This window comes from Hyperolius riggenbachi, chromosome 1, assembly GCF_040937935.1.
Source record: "Hyperolius riggenbachi isolate aHypRig1 chromosome 1, aHypRig1.pri, whole genome shotgun sequence".
Taxonomy (NCBI): Eukaryota; Metazoa; Chordata; class Amphibia; order Anura; family Hyperoliidae; genus Hyperolius; species Hyperolius riggenbachi.
This window is the reverse complement of record NC_090646.1, coordinates 607,350,700-607,367,102: the sequence shown is the minus strand read 5'-3', so window position 1 is coordinate 607,367,102 and position 16,403 is coordinate 607,350,700. Positions and strand designations below refer to the sequence as shown.

Here is a 16,403-nt window from a genome sequence, read left to right as displayed (position 1 = left end):
AGTTGCGCATGCACGGTATTTACGAACATCCCCGCAGCTGCATCACGCCCCACGTGGCGTGACACGATCGGCGCACACACATTCACCAACTCAATATCCCTATTTCCCACGGCACTACTAGCACTTTTAGCGGGTACATACCCTCAATACCGCCTATATAACATGAAGCACCATTACTACTACATGGGGTTCACCCCAATATGTTATTAATTACACTTTGTATAAAATTTACTCCTGAAATCCTTGTAGCAATTTTTATAACAATGTTTGTTGTCTCCTGTCTACAGTTGTTGTCCCCATCTTATTGCCTGATGAAGCGGGCTTAAAGGGATACTGTAGGGGGGTCGGGGGAAAATGAGCTGAACTTACCCGGGGCTTCTAATGGTCCCCCGCAGACATCCTCTGTTGGGGCAGCCACTCACCGATGCTCCGGCCCCGCCTCCAGTTCACTTCTGGAATTTCTGACTTTAAAGTCAGAAAACCACTGCGCCTGCACGCCCGTGTCCTTGCTCCCGCTGATGTCACCAGGAGTGTACTGCTCAGACACAGACCATACTGGGCCTGCGCTGTGCACTCTTGATGACATCAGCGGGATCGAGGACACAGCAACGCAGGCGCGGTGGTTTTCAGACTTTAAAGTCTGAAATTCCAGAAGTGAATCGGAGGCGGGGCCGGAGCATCGGTGTGTGGTTGCGCAGGCACAGAACATCTGCGGGGGACCGTTAGAAGCCCCGGGTAAGTTCAACTCATTTTCCCCTGACCCCCCTACAGTATCCCTTTAAGCCTGCGAAACTCATTGCATCCCTCGGGTACTTAACAATAAATGTATGTATTTATCTTCAGACAGTGTTTCGTGTCTGCTTTATGGAGGTAAGTCCACCACTTCCTCCTAGCAAATTTTAAAGGTTTTATCTACTTTTATCCTGCTGGCGCCTCTGTTCTCCTACTGCTATACTGAGTCCGCCCCTGGGTGGAGGGGTGACTTACCCCTTTCTTTCCGATCTACAGAGAGTAACTTCTTAATCCTGAGTGAGGGCAGGTTTATTCTCTTCACCTGCCTACACAGTGGTTGCCTAGGTGGTATCCCATATTTGTGAGTATAATTGTCTCACTTCTCATCCACAATTGTTCCAGACATACTACACCATATTGGGCTCTTGGTTTCTCCCTCTTTGATATCAATGAAAGTATGCCTCACTTCTGGGGATTACTGTGTAGAACACAAATGCAACTGTTGCGGAACCCACCTGAACACGCCGCCCCGCAATCAGTGATAGCTTCATATGACTATCACTACTTCTATGACAGGATGTGGTGGTTTTGTATGACACAACGCAGCTGGCCACCCCAAGGGTAAAAGGGGCCTTAAGGGTCAGTAATTCTAATGCCTGTACTTAAAGGGCAACTGAAGTGAGAAGACTATGGAGGCTGCCTTGTTTATTTCCTTTTAAACAATACCAGTTGCCTGGCAGCCCTGTTGGTCTGTTTGGCTGCAGAAGTGTATGAATAACACCAGAAACAAGCATGCAGCTAATCTGTCAGATCTGACATTGTCAGAAACACCTGATCTGCTGCATGCTTGTTCAGGGTGTATGGCTGAAAGTATTTGAGGCAGAGGGTCAGCAGGGCTGCCAGCCAACCGATATTGCTTTAGGCTGGTTTCACAGTGGGACGTTACAGGCGCACGTTAGAGCAGCCTGTAACGCAGCCCACTGCACAGTAATGAAAAATCAATGGGGCTGTTCACAGTGCGGACGTTGCGTTACATTGTAACGCTGCGTCACAAGACAACGTACTGCATGCAGTACTTTGGACGCGGCTGAGCCGCGTTATAGACTGCTTGCACATGCTCAGTAATGTTGGGGAGGAGCGGAGAGCGGCCAGGCACATGGCTAATTAATATGCACTGCACGTTATGACGTGCAGTGTTTACTTCCTGGAGCAGCCGCTCTGTGCGGCGATTGGCCGGCGGGACCACGTGATGCCGCATGCGCACAAGAGTGTGCATCACGGCATCACTGACGCCAGAGTGAGCTGCACAACGCAGCTCACTCTGACGTCCAGATCTAGCACCACCAGGCGTTCCGTTAGGGGGACGTTATGCGACCTTAACGCCCCCTCTAACGCAACGTCCTGGTGTGAAATTAGCCTAAAAGGAAATAAACATGGCAGCCTCCATATACAGTACCTCTCTCTTCAGTTGTCCTTTAAAGGGATACTGTAGGGGGTCGGGGGAAAATGAGTTGAACTTACCCGGGGCTTCTAATGGTCCCCCGCAGACATCCTGTGTTGGCGCAGCCACTCCCCAATGCTCCGGCCCCGCCTCCGGTTCACTTCTGGAATTTCTGACTTTAAAGTCAGAAAACCACTGCACCTGCGTTGCCGTGTCCTCGCTCCCGCTGATGTCACCAGGAGTGTACTGCGCAGACACAGACCATACTGGGCCTGCGCTGTGCGCTCTTGATGACATCAGCGGGATCGAGGACACGGCAACGCAGGCGCAGTGGTTTTCTGACTTTAAAGTCAGAAATTCCAGAAGTGAACCGGAGGCGGGGCCGGAGCATCGGTGAGCGGCTGCGCGGGCACAGGATGTCTGTGGGGGACCATTAGAAGCCCCGGGTAAGTTCAGCTCATTTTCCCCCGACCCCCCTACAGTATCCCTTTAAGCTATGGAGCAGACCTGACCTTATATGTCTTGAAGATTCTACCACTGAATTCTGTGTACTATCTTCTATAAGGGTATGAGGGCATGGTGGAGGAGCCATTCTGCTATGCTTAGTTGCCTGCAGCAGGCCTGCTCCAAGAGTCTGTATAAATACAAGCAAAACCATTCATTGTATGGGAAGAGTATAGAACCTCTATGTATGTTTTGCTCTCGAGTTACTTTAACTTTAGAGCATGTAAAGAGATATTAATATCTTGTGTGAAATGATATTCATGCCTTGTGTGAAGAGATGGCATTGCCTCCTTTGGGTCTAATGCTGCATACACACTTGAGATAAAAGTCTCTGGAAAAGGCAAGATCACAGACCAATTTTACCCCATTCCATGTAGTATGAGAGCCATACTCTACACAGTCTTTTCTATGGAGCTGAACTCCCCATCAGATAAAATATTTGCAAGATGCTGCACACAGAGATGCCCGTACACATTCAAAAGATCATTATCTGCAAAAGATCTCTTCCTGCAATAGATCCATTCCTGCAAAATGCATTTATAGTCTATGAGATCTGCAGATCACCATACACACCTTGTTTAACAGGCAATCATCTGCAGATCATCTGCAGATCAGATCCACCAGGATGGATTTTCAGATCTGCAGATGATTGCCAGATATGCAGATGAAGTCTGTTAAACAAGGTGTGTATGAGGATCTGCAGATCTCATAGACTATGAATGCATTTTGCAGGAATGGATCTATTGCAGGAAGAGATCTTTTGCAGATAATGATCTTTTGAGTGTGTACGGGCATCTTTGTGTGCAGCATCTTGCAAAGATTTTTTTTCTGATGGGGAGTTCAGCTCCATAGAATAGACTGTGTAGAGTATGGCTCTCATACTACATGGAAGGGGGTAAAATTGGTCTGTGATCTTGCCTTTTCCAGAGACTTTTATCTCAAGTGTGTATGCAGCATTAGTTCTTGCAGTGTCTCCCGTGGGAACATTTTCCCCCATGTTCCCTGGGACCTTCATAGAATGCCATGGCTCTAACATTGAACCTGGTGGAACAGGAAATGAGGAACAGCAATAATACCTATAGGGGAGGTTTTAACTTTTTCTTTCTAACAGACAGCAGTTATCTACATCAAAATGGTTCGAACCCTGTTCCACATTATCCATATCTAAAATGTTGTTTTCTGAGTTTGGGCTTTTAGTTTACAATATACTGTACCACTTCAGTATCTATATTATGAAGACAGTATGACATAAACTGGAATCCAGCTGTATTATTAGTATTTTAATGCATTTACTTGTAATATAATATGCTAACCATTTTCATCATGGAATGCAACCCTTTTATCCAGTTACTTGTTAGAGTATGAGCTGATTTTTCCCACCCACGCCAATGCTAGTCATTATCCTTCTCAGTCCTTCAGTATTTCTACAGTCTTTCATCATTCCATGTTATGAATTTGGCTTTGATGCCTTCCTGTATGTAGGTGATGATTTCATCATTAGTGGTGTGTTCAGGCTTCCTGCAGATGGGATGAGTAGTAGGTCAGGCAGTAACCACCATGTATCAAGCCACTTAGCAACCAAATACTGAACAGTTTATCCTTAGTACTCCTATAGCTGTCATCATCGCTATAGCCTTTATAGCAAACCTGAACTAAAAAAAAACTTGATATAATAAATTTCATGTGCAATACTAAAGGTAATTAGAACTTTGCTTAAGCTTCAAATTCTTATTTTCAATTTAAGGGCTGAAATTCTAAGTCTAAAGTGTATAACGGTCACTTGTCAGTGTGATGTAAAATCCGGTTCATTCAGCTCTCACGTAGAGAAATAATGATGTTTTTAATTATTCAGCACTACCCTGTGATTAGGTGTAGCTGTTCAGTGCTTTGGCTTCTATTTACTTTTCAGAAGAGCGGATTTATTGACCCAATGCATTGGGAAGCAATAAAAGGGAACAAAGACATGCTCTTTGTAAGATTGGTATTAAATGTACCCATGTTTATCTTAGCATGACACGTCAGGTACACTTTAAAGAGCACCAAGCACCATTTATTTTCTTGCAGTTTCTCTTTGTTTGTAATAGCTGTAGGAGCTGCCATGTTCCCCCTCCCCATCTAGCTGCACTTATTTAGGGGCATCTATGAAGATAGCATCTGTGACTTTCTCAACTCTTAGAAAAACACCTCTCCTGCTTATGAAAGCTTTTGTTTGCTTTCTGCTAATGTGTGCAAAAAAATAATTACTTCAGACCTTATCTGGCTGAAATTTCTGGGGTGGGGCCTGACCTGCCATTCACAGAAGTAGGATAATAAAAACCTCTGCTAAACTTTTAAATGTAAAAAGAAGAGGTAAAATGGAAGTTTTTTTTTTATTAATGAACCAGATTATTAGCATGCATTTTTATGTGTTATTGAGATGTCTTGAGTGCTATAAATGGTGCTCTGTTCCCTTTAAAAAAAAAACATCAGAAAGCATGTCAGATCTCATATTTGTGTCCATGAAGTAATTCAAGGTTGAGACAAGGCTGCCAGGCATAGCTTCATAAAATTAAACACATATACATGTGGCTGGATGGTGTAATGGTTAAGGGCTCTGCCTCTGACACAGGAGACCAGGGTTCGAATCTCGTCTCTGCCTGTTCAGTAAGCCAGCACCTATTCAGTAGGAGACCTTAGGCAAGTCTCCCTAACACTGGTTTCCTTTAATTGCATAATGTTTGTTTGTCTTATGCTCAGGCCTAGAATGTGGACCTTGTGCAGGACAATACCTGTGATGGTCAGTGAGATTAAATTCTGATTTGATGCAGGATTATGCAGATTTTGTATGCAAGTTAATGCAGCTTTATTGATGCATTTTGAATCTGCTGCATTCATTGGAATACCGAATTTGTAAAATCCTGAATAAACTCAGAATTATTTGCAATTCATTGACCATCGCTAATGATGGTTCTGGCTCTTCCAAGATGCTGATCAGAGCATGGCGTTAAATTACAGATAAATACATTGTGCACTAGAAGACTTGTGGTAAAGCTGCATATTTATCAGCCTTGCCGCCATATCTGCATGTTTAAGTTTGCTTAATGGGAACCAAACTTAATGGTCCCTGAAGTCGAATTAAAGGTTCAATTCTGAAATGTAACCTTACTGTTGGTCTTTTCACATTCTGTTCCTTTATGAAGAGACCAGAGAATCTAGCCAACTTTCTGTATACAGATCCCAGTTAAGCGCAAGAGAGTCCCGCTTTGGTAACATAAATATGCAAGCACAATGTTTGCTTATAATTTTGCCTTGCCACCAGATTTACGATATAACGAAGTTTACCTTTAGAGTGGAATTAAAGTCATATTTTATCTCTGCTCCAATAGATTGGCCATTAGGCGTTCTAAGAACCAACTCTTATTTAAAAAAAAAAATGTACTTGACAGACTTAATGGTTTTATTTTTTTCTTGGAGTCTTCTCAATCCCTGAGTGCTCTAGGGGCCAGCATGCATTATTTTATCTATGAATGCAGGAGATAAACATTGAGAGATCCTTTGTGTACAAGGATCTAACAGTAATGAGAATCGCTGCATGGTGCTTACGGATTAATCTGGATATTACCGTACATTCTGAAAGATGGCTGCTTGCACTGTAGCTGAGTATGATAGTGAGGGGTTGGGAGGAACAGTGATTTTGACACACGTGATAAAGTCCCCCATCTGTTGTTCCTTTAAGTGCAGGTTGGATAACTGAATAGTTGAGGAGTTTTGGAGAAAGGTTTTTTAAATTGTATGTTATGCAAAACTGTAGTTCTGCTTTAAACACTTTAACCATTGATTTAGAGCTGAGAGTTTGCCAGAGTTATTGTATGACTGTGCAGCATTTAATATGGTTATTGTATGACTGTGCAGCATTTAATATGATTATTGTATGGTTGTGCAGCATTTAATATGGTTATGGTATGACTATGATTTATTTAATATAGTTATTGTATGACTTGCAGCATTTACCGTAATATGGTTATTGTATGATTGTGCAGCATTTAATATGGTTATGATATGACTATGCAGCATTTAATATGGTTATGGTATGACAGTGCAGTACTTCATATGGTTATGATAGGACTATGCAGCATTTAATATGGTTATTGTATGGGTTTGCAGCATTTAATATGGTTATTGTATGACTGTGCAGCATTTACTGTAATATAGTTCTTGTATGACTGTGCAGCATTCAATATGGTTATAGGGATGTTCTCTTGCAGTCTACACATCTTAATTTTGCTGTGTGTTCACCAGTTCAGGCCGGGGAACATGCCTGGATAATGAGCCTCCAAAACGTGACTTTGTGTACCCAGCAGTGGCTCCGGGTCAAGTGTATGATGCCGATGAACAGTGCCGCTTCCAGTATGGAGCAACATCACGCCAATGCAAATACGGGGTAAGAAGTTGTTATCTTTACACCAGTAATCTATGTTGTGGCCATCAGAAATCATTGTTTCTAGTCTGAAACCCTAGCAAACTACCAGTTAAAAGTATATCCACATGTATGCAGTAAATGTACCTGATAACAATCAATATAACAGTCATGTGACAGTATCGTTCACTTCTGAAACATTATTATGGCTGAATATGGGTGGTTAGAAGTCTGAAAAGAGAACCGTTTATGTACAATAGTATAGCTTGGATAAAGTCAGGAGGTTGAACTTCTGATATCCAAAAGAGTGGCTTCTTATGATCACAGTGGACCTTTCCACAACAGGGACTTTTTTTTTCCACACTAGAGGTGAGTCTTTCAACATCATTTTAATAGACAATTGTGGCATTGGAAGCCTCCTACCCCAGCCATGGCAGCTACACCCCTGACTGTCAGGAGCTCCACCTCATGTTGTCCTTTTAGCTTCTTTCGGTAGACAGGTGATGACATAATTTATTGTTCACATCTGCGCGTGTGTGGAATATAAGGATATTTAGGGTGCCCATATTTTACTCGATTGACCATCCTGTTCAAAATTTGATTCAATCAGAAGAGAATCGGTGCTGCAACATGGCCACCCCGTTGATTTTTTTCAGTCAATTTTGAATTGAATTCCGAATGGGTCAATCACGAATGGCGGAACAATCTCAGGAATGAGGGCATGAGCAGCTGCATGGCATTAGATAACCCAACGACTGACGGACCCCCAGCTTATGTCCCTCCAAGTGTAGAATTGTCCCCTCATGCCCGTCCTCAGTGTAAAAGTCTTACCTCTCTGCTGGCACGACTCCTGGCCTATTCCAGTGTCCACTGTCACTGCAAGCACCTGTTCCATGGGACACTGATGCTTGTTGTAATTTCACTTTATGTGCCGAGTCACGTGGTACCGGTGCTCAAAGTCGCACTGAATACCAGAGGAGACCAGGAGTCGCACTGGTGGAGAGGTAAGACTTTAATGGGGGGGGGGGGGCTTGGGATTATTCATTTGAGGGGCAGCCCAGCAGAGGTGGTGGCAGGATGAATTTGCTGCGTAGTGTGTGCCCAGACAATATCTAATGGTCGATCTAGCCATGCATTCACTTATGTATGGGCCACCTTAATCCTTTGAGGGAAGATATCTTTAACAGGATATCCTAGACAGCTAGACCCAGTTCCCATTGTATGCACTATCAGGGGGTAGTTTATAAGTGTGATTATGTTCTTCAGCACAGTCGTCATTTAATCATTTGAAACTCAAGCTATAATATCACATCTTTGCTTTGGGAATCTGAAAATGCAAATAAAAGTTTTGTGGCAAATCACATGATAGGACCTCCTTAAGTCAAATTTGATTTCTGATGCCTCTACTGTGATCAGTAGTGGTCAGGAGAATCACCGCTAACCCTTCCCTTGCAGAAGAAACTGCAACCTATGGGGGGCTATTATCTCTGACGTATCTTACTTTATTACCTTCTACTTTAAACTGTTGGTGGCTAGATGGTGAGCGGGTTAAGGGCTCTGCCTCTGACACAGGAGACCAGGGCTCGAATCTTGGCTTCTCCTGTTCAGTGAACCAGCACCTATACAGTAAATAGACCTACTGCCTATAGAACGCGTCCTAGAAACTGCAGCTCTGGCGCTTTGAGTCCACCAGGAGTGAAGCACAATATAAATGTTTGTCTTGCCTTGGTGATGCTGGCAAAGTACTGAAGAGGTTCCACGTGCATACGTGCGTATGTGAAGGGGATGAGGGTGTTTGCTGATATATGCAGGAACTGCAGAGCAATTACAAAACAAGCCTGTTTTAAGCCCTCAAGCTGTTATGATAGTCAATGAGTTCAAGCATTCCCTAAATTGGCCATTATAATTTTATTTTCAGCATTGCACTGCTAAAAGCTTGAATCTCGGAAGGTTTTTCTCCTCTCAGGACTCTGCAACAACCATTTTATTACAGTGAGGCCTACTGAAGGGAAGTTGCTTGAAGTTCATTATAGACAGATGTGTGAGATTTTTTTTTTTTTTTTATTAAGATCATAATTGGAGTTCATTCTCCATAAGCATCAGAGGCTCTCCTTAGCACCCACCGCTCAACCTCACATTCACATCAATAATTGATGTTGACATTTGCTGGCTGTATTTCAAACAAAATTAATTTTCCGTGTCACTGGAGTTTAAATATTCATGAATTTTCATTATCTTCACACAACATTTTTCATTTCCTTTTAATGTGACAGGGCTCGGAAAATAGGCGTTGACATTAGTAATTAGTGCAGGAGATGAAGGCAAAAGATCAATGTAGGTGTATTCCTAGTCTGCATCATAGCTTCATCCGTTCCCGCCTTTTTTTATCGTTTCCAGATGTCACTATTACATAAAGATAAGGTTTCCTTTTTAATTGGTAATATGATTTGGAATAATAAAGGACTTGGGATCAGGATGTCATAACAAATGCTTTCACAGTCAAGTAAGAGACCTTTTTTTTAATTGCTTTCTGAGGATTCATTGAGATTTCCTCACAGTGTAGAAAGGGGTCATTGGAGATTTTGTATCCACCTTCACGTCCGTTTACAGCTTAACGAACACCAATCCTAGATAGTAATTTATATCCCCACTCTAGCAGTGAAGTCTTACCTGTTTGGCATAGCCGTTTGTCCTGTTTTTATTGTGAAGCCTTTTCAAACCTAAGGGTTAGTGTTTCCTTCGAAGGCCCATCAGTGTCCTGCCTGTGTGGAAATTTTGTAATTTGCATCTTTTCTGTTGTTGCTATAACTGATGTAACATAGTTTTTTTTTTTTGTTTTGTTTGTTGTTTACTTTGCTTCATGTATGCATGAAAGCAGAGTTAAGGAGTTGGTACAAAAATCATCCAACTCCAACTCCTCAGTTTATGAAACCCCCGACTCCAAGTACCCAAAATGGCTTTGATTCTGACCCCTTAGTATAATACTTACAAAGGCTGTGGAGTTGGTACAAAAAATATCCGACTCCTCAGTTTATGAAACCTCCGACTCCAGGTACCCAAAATTGCTCCCACTCCATCCACGACTCCACAGCCCTTCATTAAAGTACTATTATTTAAGTGTCTGTTTTTAGTGAAGAGCTCAGGCAGCAGGTATGGTGTAACTCTTCAGCCCAATGCTGCTTCCAAAAGGGAAGCAGGTACAATGTTTAAGATAGAAAAGTCAGACAGTAACGACTAACAAATGTGAATCCAGATTATAGCGGAGATAAAAGTAATATGGAAGTTGGCTTTGACAACTTTCTTTTGAAAATATCACTTGCCAAACCTTTACTCTTCTTTTTTGTGTTTGAAACATTTTATTGAATTTTATTGAAGTCGGGGGAAAGTCCACCATATGTGGAGCATGTCACCTGTTACTCTGCAGCCTCTGAAACAGAAGGGGTTAGCTGAAGGAAAGACCTTGGCCACTCTAGCCGGGGCTAAGTTCCAGCAGGTCATAATCTTATAGGCTGCTTCCACCATGTGGCGGTTGCATGAGCAGCTAGAGACCCTGCTACAGATATCAATCCAATCCTCTGTCTTTTGAGCCTGAGAGGTCAGACGCCCACCTCAGGGTGTATGCGTGTGGGAGACGGTGCTCTGGGCGTGTAAGAAAATTGTAGACTGTAGAAATCAGGCCTTTGGTATTAGGCAGATATTTTCATATGGTATTTAAGGGGAAGTCTTTGTTCTTAGTTAGTGCCATTATCCAGTGTTTAACCTGCGGGTAACCGTAAAATTTATTTTGTGAACTTGGAATTTCTCTTGTAGTTCGGGCCATATGTAAATACCTCTAAAAGTAGGGAGATGTGTGTGGGCAGGCCATTCCCCCCCCCACCAGGAGAATGCTGCAGGGCTATCTTTGCTTGGAGGGAAGAGGGGTATATTGATAAGGGGCAGCAAGGGTAGATGGGCGGATAGTAGACTAGCCGTGTCCCGTATTGAGTCCCACACTTGAAGACTGCGGAGCAGTGAAGGGGCCGCATCTTTGAGGGAAGCCAGGGGAGGGTTCTAGGAAGTAGATGAATACAGTTGGGCATTTCGAGGAAAACCCACAGAGGGGTGTAATACTCTTCTTTTAAAGGACAACTGAAGTGAGAAAAATACGGACGCTGCTATATTTATTTCCTTCTAAACAATACCAGTCAGTTGCCTGGCAGACCTGATGATCTATTTGGCTGCAGTGGTGTCTGAATTAAACCAGAAACAAGCATGCAGCTAATCTTGTCAGATCTGACATAATGTCGGAAACACCTAATCTGCTGCATATAGTATACAGCAACTAAGGTCTATGGCTGAACGAATTAGAGGCAGAGGATCAGCAGGATAGTCAAGCAACTGGTGTTGATTAAAAGGAAATAAAAATGGTAGCCTCCATATCCCTCTCATTACAGTTGTCCTTTAAAGCAGAATGAAAACCAGCATTTCTTCTTTGCTCTAAAAGATTATTTACAGCATATTATATATTACCACCAATGTTTTTTACTAGAACAGCATTCAATTAGTTAAACACAGGACTTACAAGTTCCCTACAGAGAAAGCTGGACACATCTGAACTGGAGATAATGTTATCTTGTGTTTACATTCCTCACTTGATACAATTAAGTAAATACTTCTCTGACTGTGCAGACACTCCTGAACACAGTCAGACACTCAGAAAGCATTTCTGCTTATATTACATGATGAAAAAACAGTTATGAATAAAATGCAAAGGCAGCTCTCAGAGCAAAAAAAAAACTGTACTTTGGGAACTTGTCATTTCTAAATGAATAATAATACTTATGCACAAACGCAAATATAACCGTATGGCATATAAAAAGTAGGAAAACATGTTTTTATTGAATATTATGTCAGGGTTTTTATACCGCTTTAATATTTTGAATCAGTGACTCAAAACATGCACTGGGTTTATGGCTGTACGTGGAGGCAAGACTGCTGCTAGCGTTTGGCTCAGGTACTGCTGATGCTACAAGACCAGTATAGCCATATACATTTATATATCAGCCAAGCAACTGAATTTTTTTAAAAATGGAAATAAAAATGTAATCATCCATATTCATTTCAGCTGAGATTTCCTTTAAGCTGTACTTCTGACCATTTAGACTGAGGATAAATATAATGATCGTACACACAGGATTGAGCCTAATATTTTTATCCTATAAGTGGAAGAGAAGGAATGTTGACTTCAAAGATTGTCAATTACGCTAGTTGCAAGTTTGCAAATGGAAAACCCCATACTCAATGAAATATCTTTCTGGAAACACAACCTTAAGCTACATTTCCAGTGTGCTCAGCATGCGTCTTGCGAGACGCGATGCCAGCACAGCTGTCCAGGGTCTTGCAGCCGAATCCCTCTAGCCACGCTCTGCACGGCTATGGGATTCGGACGAGTGATGGGAAAATGTGCTGCAGGTCGTCAGATTTTCCCCCGCCCATGAATTTGGATGCTTCCTATTGACTTCAATACGCTGTTAAATCCCATCCGAATGAGTGGGCGGGGAATTGGCCCTTATTCGCAGCAGTGGAAACCTAGCCATACTCACTAGAAGATGGATCGGGGAAACCACGACGACCCGACGTACGAGCGTTCCCCTATGCATCTTCCTGTTTCGGAACATGCAATGGCACACAATGGGCGCGAACGAAAGGTCAAATGATCGCCATGAGAGCCGTAATCGCTGCACATCGCAAAACATTATTCATGTAATCACGCACACAAATAATCGCTCGACGCACACAAAAAAATGGTCGTGGGAGAAATGAATACGTGCTTTTAGTGCCCATTTCCTCTGAAATCACAGCTTTTTCTTGCACGTGATTTTGAATGCAGAAATTTAATCAATACGCCAAATTGCGTGTAGAGAACCTTCAGTTTTTCGCAGAACGCATCCAAATCCCCATATATGTGCACAGCACGACTAAAGCGATTTGAATGCGATTTTGCATCAGCCTGGGTCACGTGTTTTTTTTGGAAATGGATGCGGCACACCGGTGGAAACCGAGCCTTAGGCCTCTGAGAACCATTGGGGGACATTTTTCAAGAGTGTCTGAGACAAAATATTGGTAGGTTTTTAGAAATCCATGCAGAACTGTGTCAGACATCTTAAGAAATAACTAGATAGTGCAGTTTCCTTCTAAAACTGTTATTAAATAGGAGGAGTTGGGAAGGTTTCTCAGTACAGTGTGTGAGGGAAATTGCTGTTGCCGACGTAACCAATACATCTTCTGTATTGCATCAATGCCCAGCACTAGAAGGGTTAAGCACCGAACAGCTTCACAGGACACCTGGCAGCAGGGGGGAGGATCCCTTCACAAATCATGCCAAACCTGCACTGCTGCACTAACTGTAGAACTGCTATTAAGCACTTCTCACTATGCAACAGTTTAGAAATGGATGTGCACTTTTCTTAACTGGAGTGCAGTTTTAGAAATTCACACTAAAGTGCCGCTATTAAGTAGTATTTAGGAATGTTCTTATTACCATGCAGAACAGTTCCCCCAGCTGGTTAGAACTTTTTAAGAAGAAAAAACTGTCGGTGATGATTGATAAATCTGGTCCAGTGTTTTAGATGACAGTATAGTAGAAGTGCTAATAAGGATAACCTGATCCATATTTAGTTTTTTTTTTTTTTTTTTTTAGAAACCTTCATCGTTAATATAGGTTTGCTGAGTCTCTGTCTGTGTGTAATACTGGAGGAGTTTTGGTCATATTTTTATTTATTTATTTTTTTTGAATGTGGAATTTGTTAGCAAGTCTATGCCAGTCAATCTTAAATCCATGAATCATTTCCTCATGTTGTGATGAGAGATTCTATAGCGATAATGTAATATTTAAAAGCTCTCTACATCCTGCCTGCTTACCCTGCTGTCAGCTGACAGGAATTCTGCTCTGTAACACAAGTATAGTTGCCAACTATTTCTTTGTTGTCACTCCGTGCTGGCGGTTGCTACTGTGAGCTTTCTAAGAATCAGGCTATGATTAATCTGAGTTCATCCCTCATGCTGATGACCGCTTTCTTACTAGAACCGTTTTACCGAGGTGCTGTGTGCATTCCGAGGCAGTGTCAGAGGACCCATTGGGGCGGATTTATGAAGACTAGCGCAAAGAAAGCTGTGCAAAAGTGGAGCAGTTGGTCAGAAGAGCCAGTTGGAGGGCAGTGTTTCCTTTAACAGTAAAAAAAAAATGCACTAGTTGTTTAAACTACTAACTATGGCCTGGTTCACACAAATCTGTTCATTTCTGGTCTGGTCCAGTACTGTCCTGTCAGTTTTGCATCAGTTTTATCCGTTTTACCTGACTGGACATGTGAACACAGCAATAGAAACACATAACAAAACTGACAGGACCGGAAATGTACAGATTTATGTGTAAACACAGGCAGAGAAACACATGCAAAACTGATGCCAACTGTCGAAAACTGACAAGATTTATATGTGAACCAAGTCTTCATCTCTAATGCTGGCCACATGTTTCAGTTGTGATTGTTCAGTAGTACTTTTGATTTAGTAAAACAATCCCATCTGTGCAAATTATAATTGACAATTGAATTTAAAATTAAAAAAAGGCTCTGCTTGATAATTCCATATTTGTATTCCTGATTTTGCTTCAATGCTAACTTAGAACTGTATCTACTGCTTCTGTTGACATAGCTGAAAAGACTCAAAAACAATGGTGCATGAGCCAGCCTGGGGCCCCGGGAACTCTCACTGCCCGGGGCCCCAGAACCAGCATCTAACACCATATGTGAGCGCAGCCAAACCCTTGGAGCTGCCACCCCCAAGGCCTGTCTCCTACTGCTCTAAAACTTACCAAACACACAAATGGAGAAACTCACTCCCAAACAGTTCTCTGCTGCTTTATAAAGTCTGCAGGCTGCTTATAAGCCAATGAGAAGTGCACACATGTATTACACCTAGCTTGCAGTGATTAATCAAACAGAAGCTGAGCAAGTCAGCCAGTCAGTTGGAGAGGGCTTCAGTTGCATATAGCCAATGGCTATATGACCAGCAGGGGGCACCAGCGTGCAGGATATTCCCTCTCATCTGCCCCCCTCCTAACTAAACTGCATGGGATACTACAATAAAATTAAAAACAATGGTGCATGAGCCAGCCTGGGGCCCCGGGAACTCTCACTGTCCGGGACCCCAGAACCAGCATCTAACACCATATATGAGCGCAGCCAAACCCTTGGAGCTGCCACCCCCAAGGCCTGTCTCCTACTGCTCTAAAACTTACCAAACACACAAATGGAGAAACTCACTCCCAAACAGTTCTCTGCTGCTTTATAAAGCCTGCAGGCTGCTTATGAGCCAATGAAAAGTGCACACATATATTACACCTAGCTTGCAGTGATTAATCAAACAGAAGCTGAGCAAGTCAGCCAGTCAGTTGGAGAGGAGAAACTCACTCCCAAACAGTTCTCTGCTGCTTTATAAAGCCTGCAGGCTGCTTATAAGCCAATGAGAAGTGCACACATATATTACACCTAGCTTGCAGTGATTAATCAAACAGAAGCTGAGCAAGTCAGCCAGTCAGTTGGAGAGGTCAGCCAATCAGAGGCCGGGGATCGCCGATCTGCCTTACGGCGCTGCTGCGCAGCAGCGCCGTATGATGTAAACAGCGGGGATTTCTTCCGCGATCGGCGGCTCTCCGGCTGTTCACGGAGACACCCTCCGTGAAGTGACATGGAAAGGCCGCTCGCCGTTTCCATGGTAACCCGCAGACGACCAGTTTACGCCAATCGGCGTTAGCTGGTCGTCAAGAGGTTAAAGAGTGTGTGTGTGTATACACACGCGTGCAGAAGCAGTAAAAAGTATGTGTACCCTTTGGAATTTCTGCACAAATCGGTCAAAAAATGTGATCTAAGTCACAACAATAGACAATCACAGTCTGTTTAAACTAATACCACACAAATAATTCCATGTTTCCATGTTTTTTTATTGTACACACCATGTAAACATTTACAGTGCAGGTGGAAAAAGTATGTGAACCCCTATACTAATGACGTCTCCAAGAGCTAATTGGAGTGAGGTGTCAGCCAGCTGGAGTCCAGTCAATGAGATGAGATTGGAGGTGTTGGTTACAGCTTTCCTGCCCTATTAAAAAACACACAACAGTTTTAGGTTTGCTTTTCTCAAGAAGCATTGCCTGATGTGAATGATGCCTCGCACAAAAGAGCTCTCAGAAGACCTACAATTAAGAATTTTGACTTGCATAAAGCTGGAAGGGGTTATAAAAGTATCTCCAAAAGCCTTGCTGTTCAACAGTGCACAGTAAGCCAAATTATCTAT

At 42.7% G+C, this 16,403-nt stretch overlaps 1 protein-coding gene across 6 annotated transcripts in view; it reads left to right on the top strand.

Moving 5' to 3' along the window:
- ADAMTS6 (ADAM metallopeptidase with thrombospondin type 1 motif 6) overlaps window positions 1–16,403 on the top strand; it is a 410,266-nt gene that overhangs the window by 241,558 nt on the left and 152,305 nt on the right. For all 6 annotated transcript variants that reach the window (XM_068249826.1, XM_068249813.1, XM_068249820.1 and 3 more), the window contains one exon: window positions 6,956–7,097. In XM_068249826.1, coding sequence (XP_068105927.1) covers window positions 6,956–7,097 — 142 coding nt within the window. The remainder of the gene's footprint in view (window positions 1–6,955; window positions 7,098–16,403) is intronic.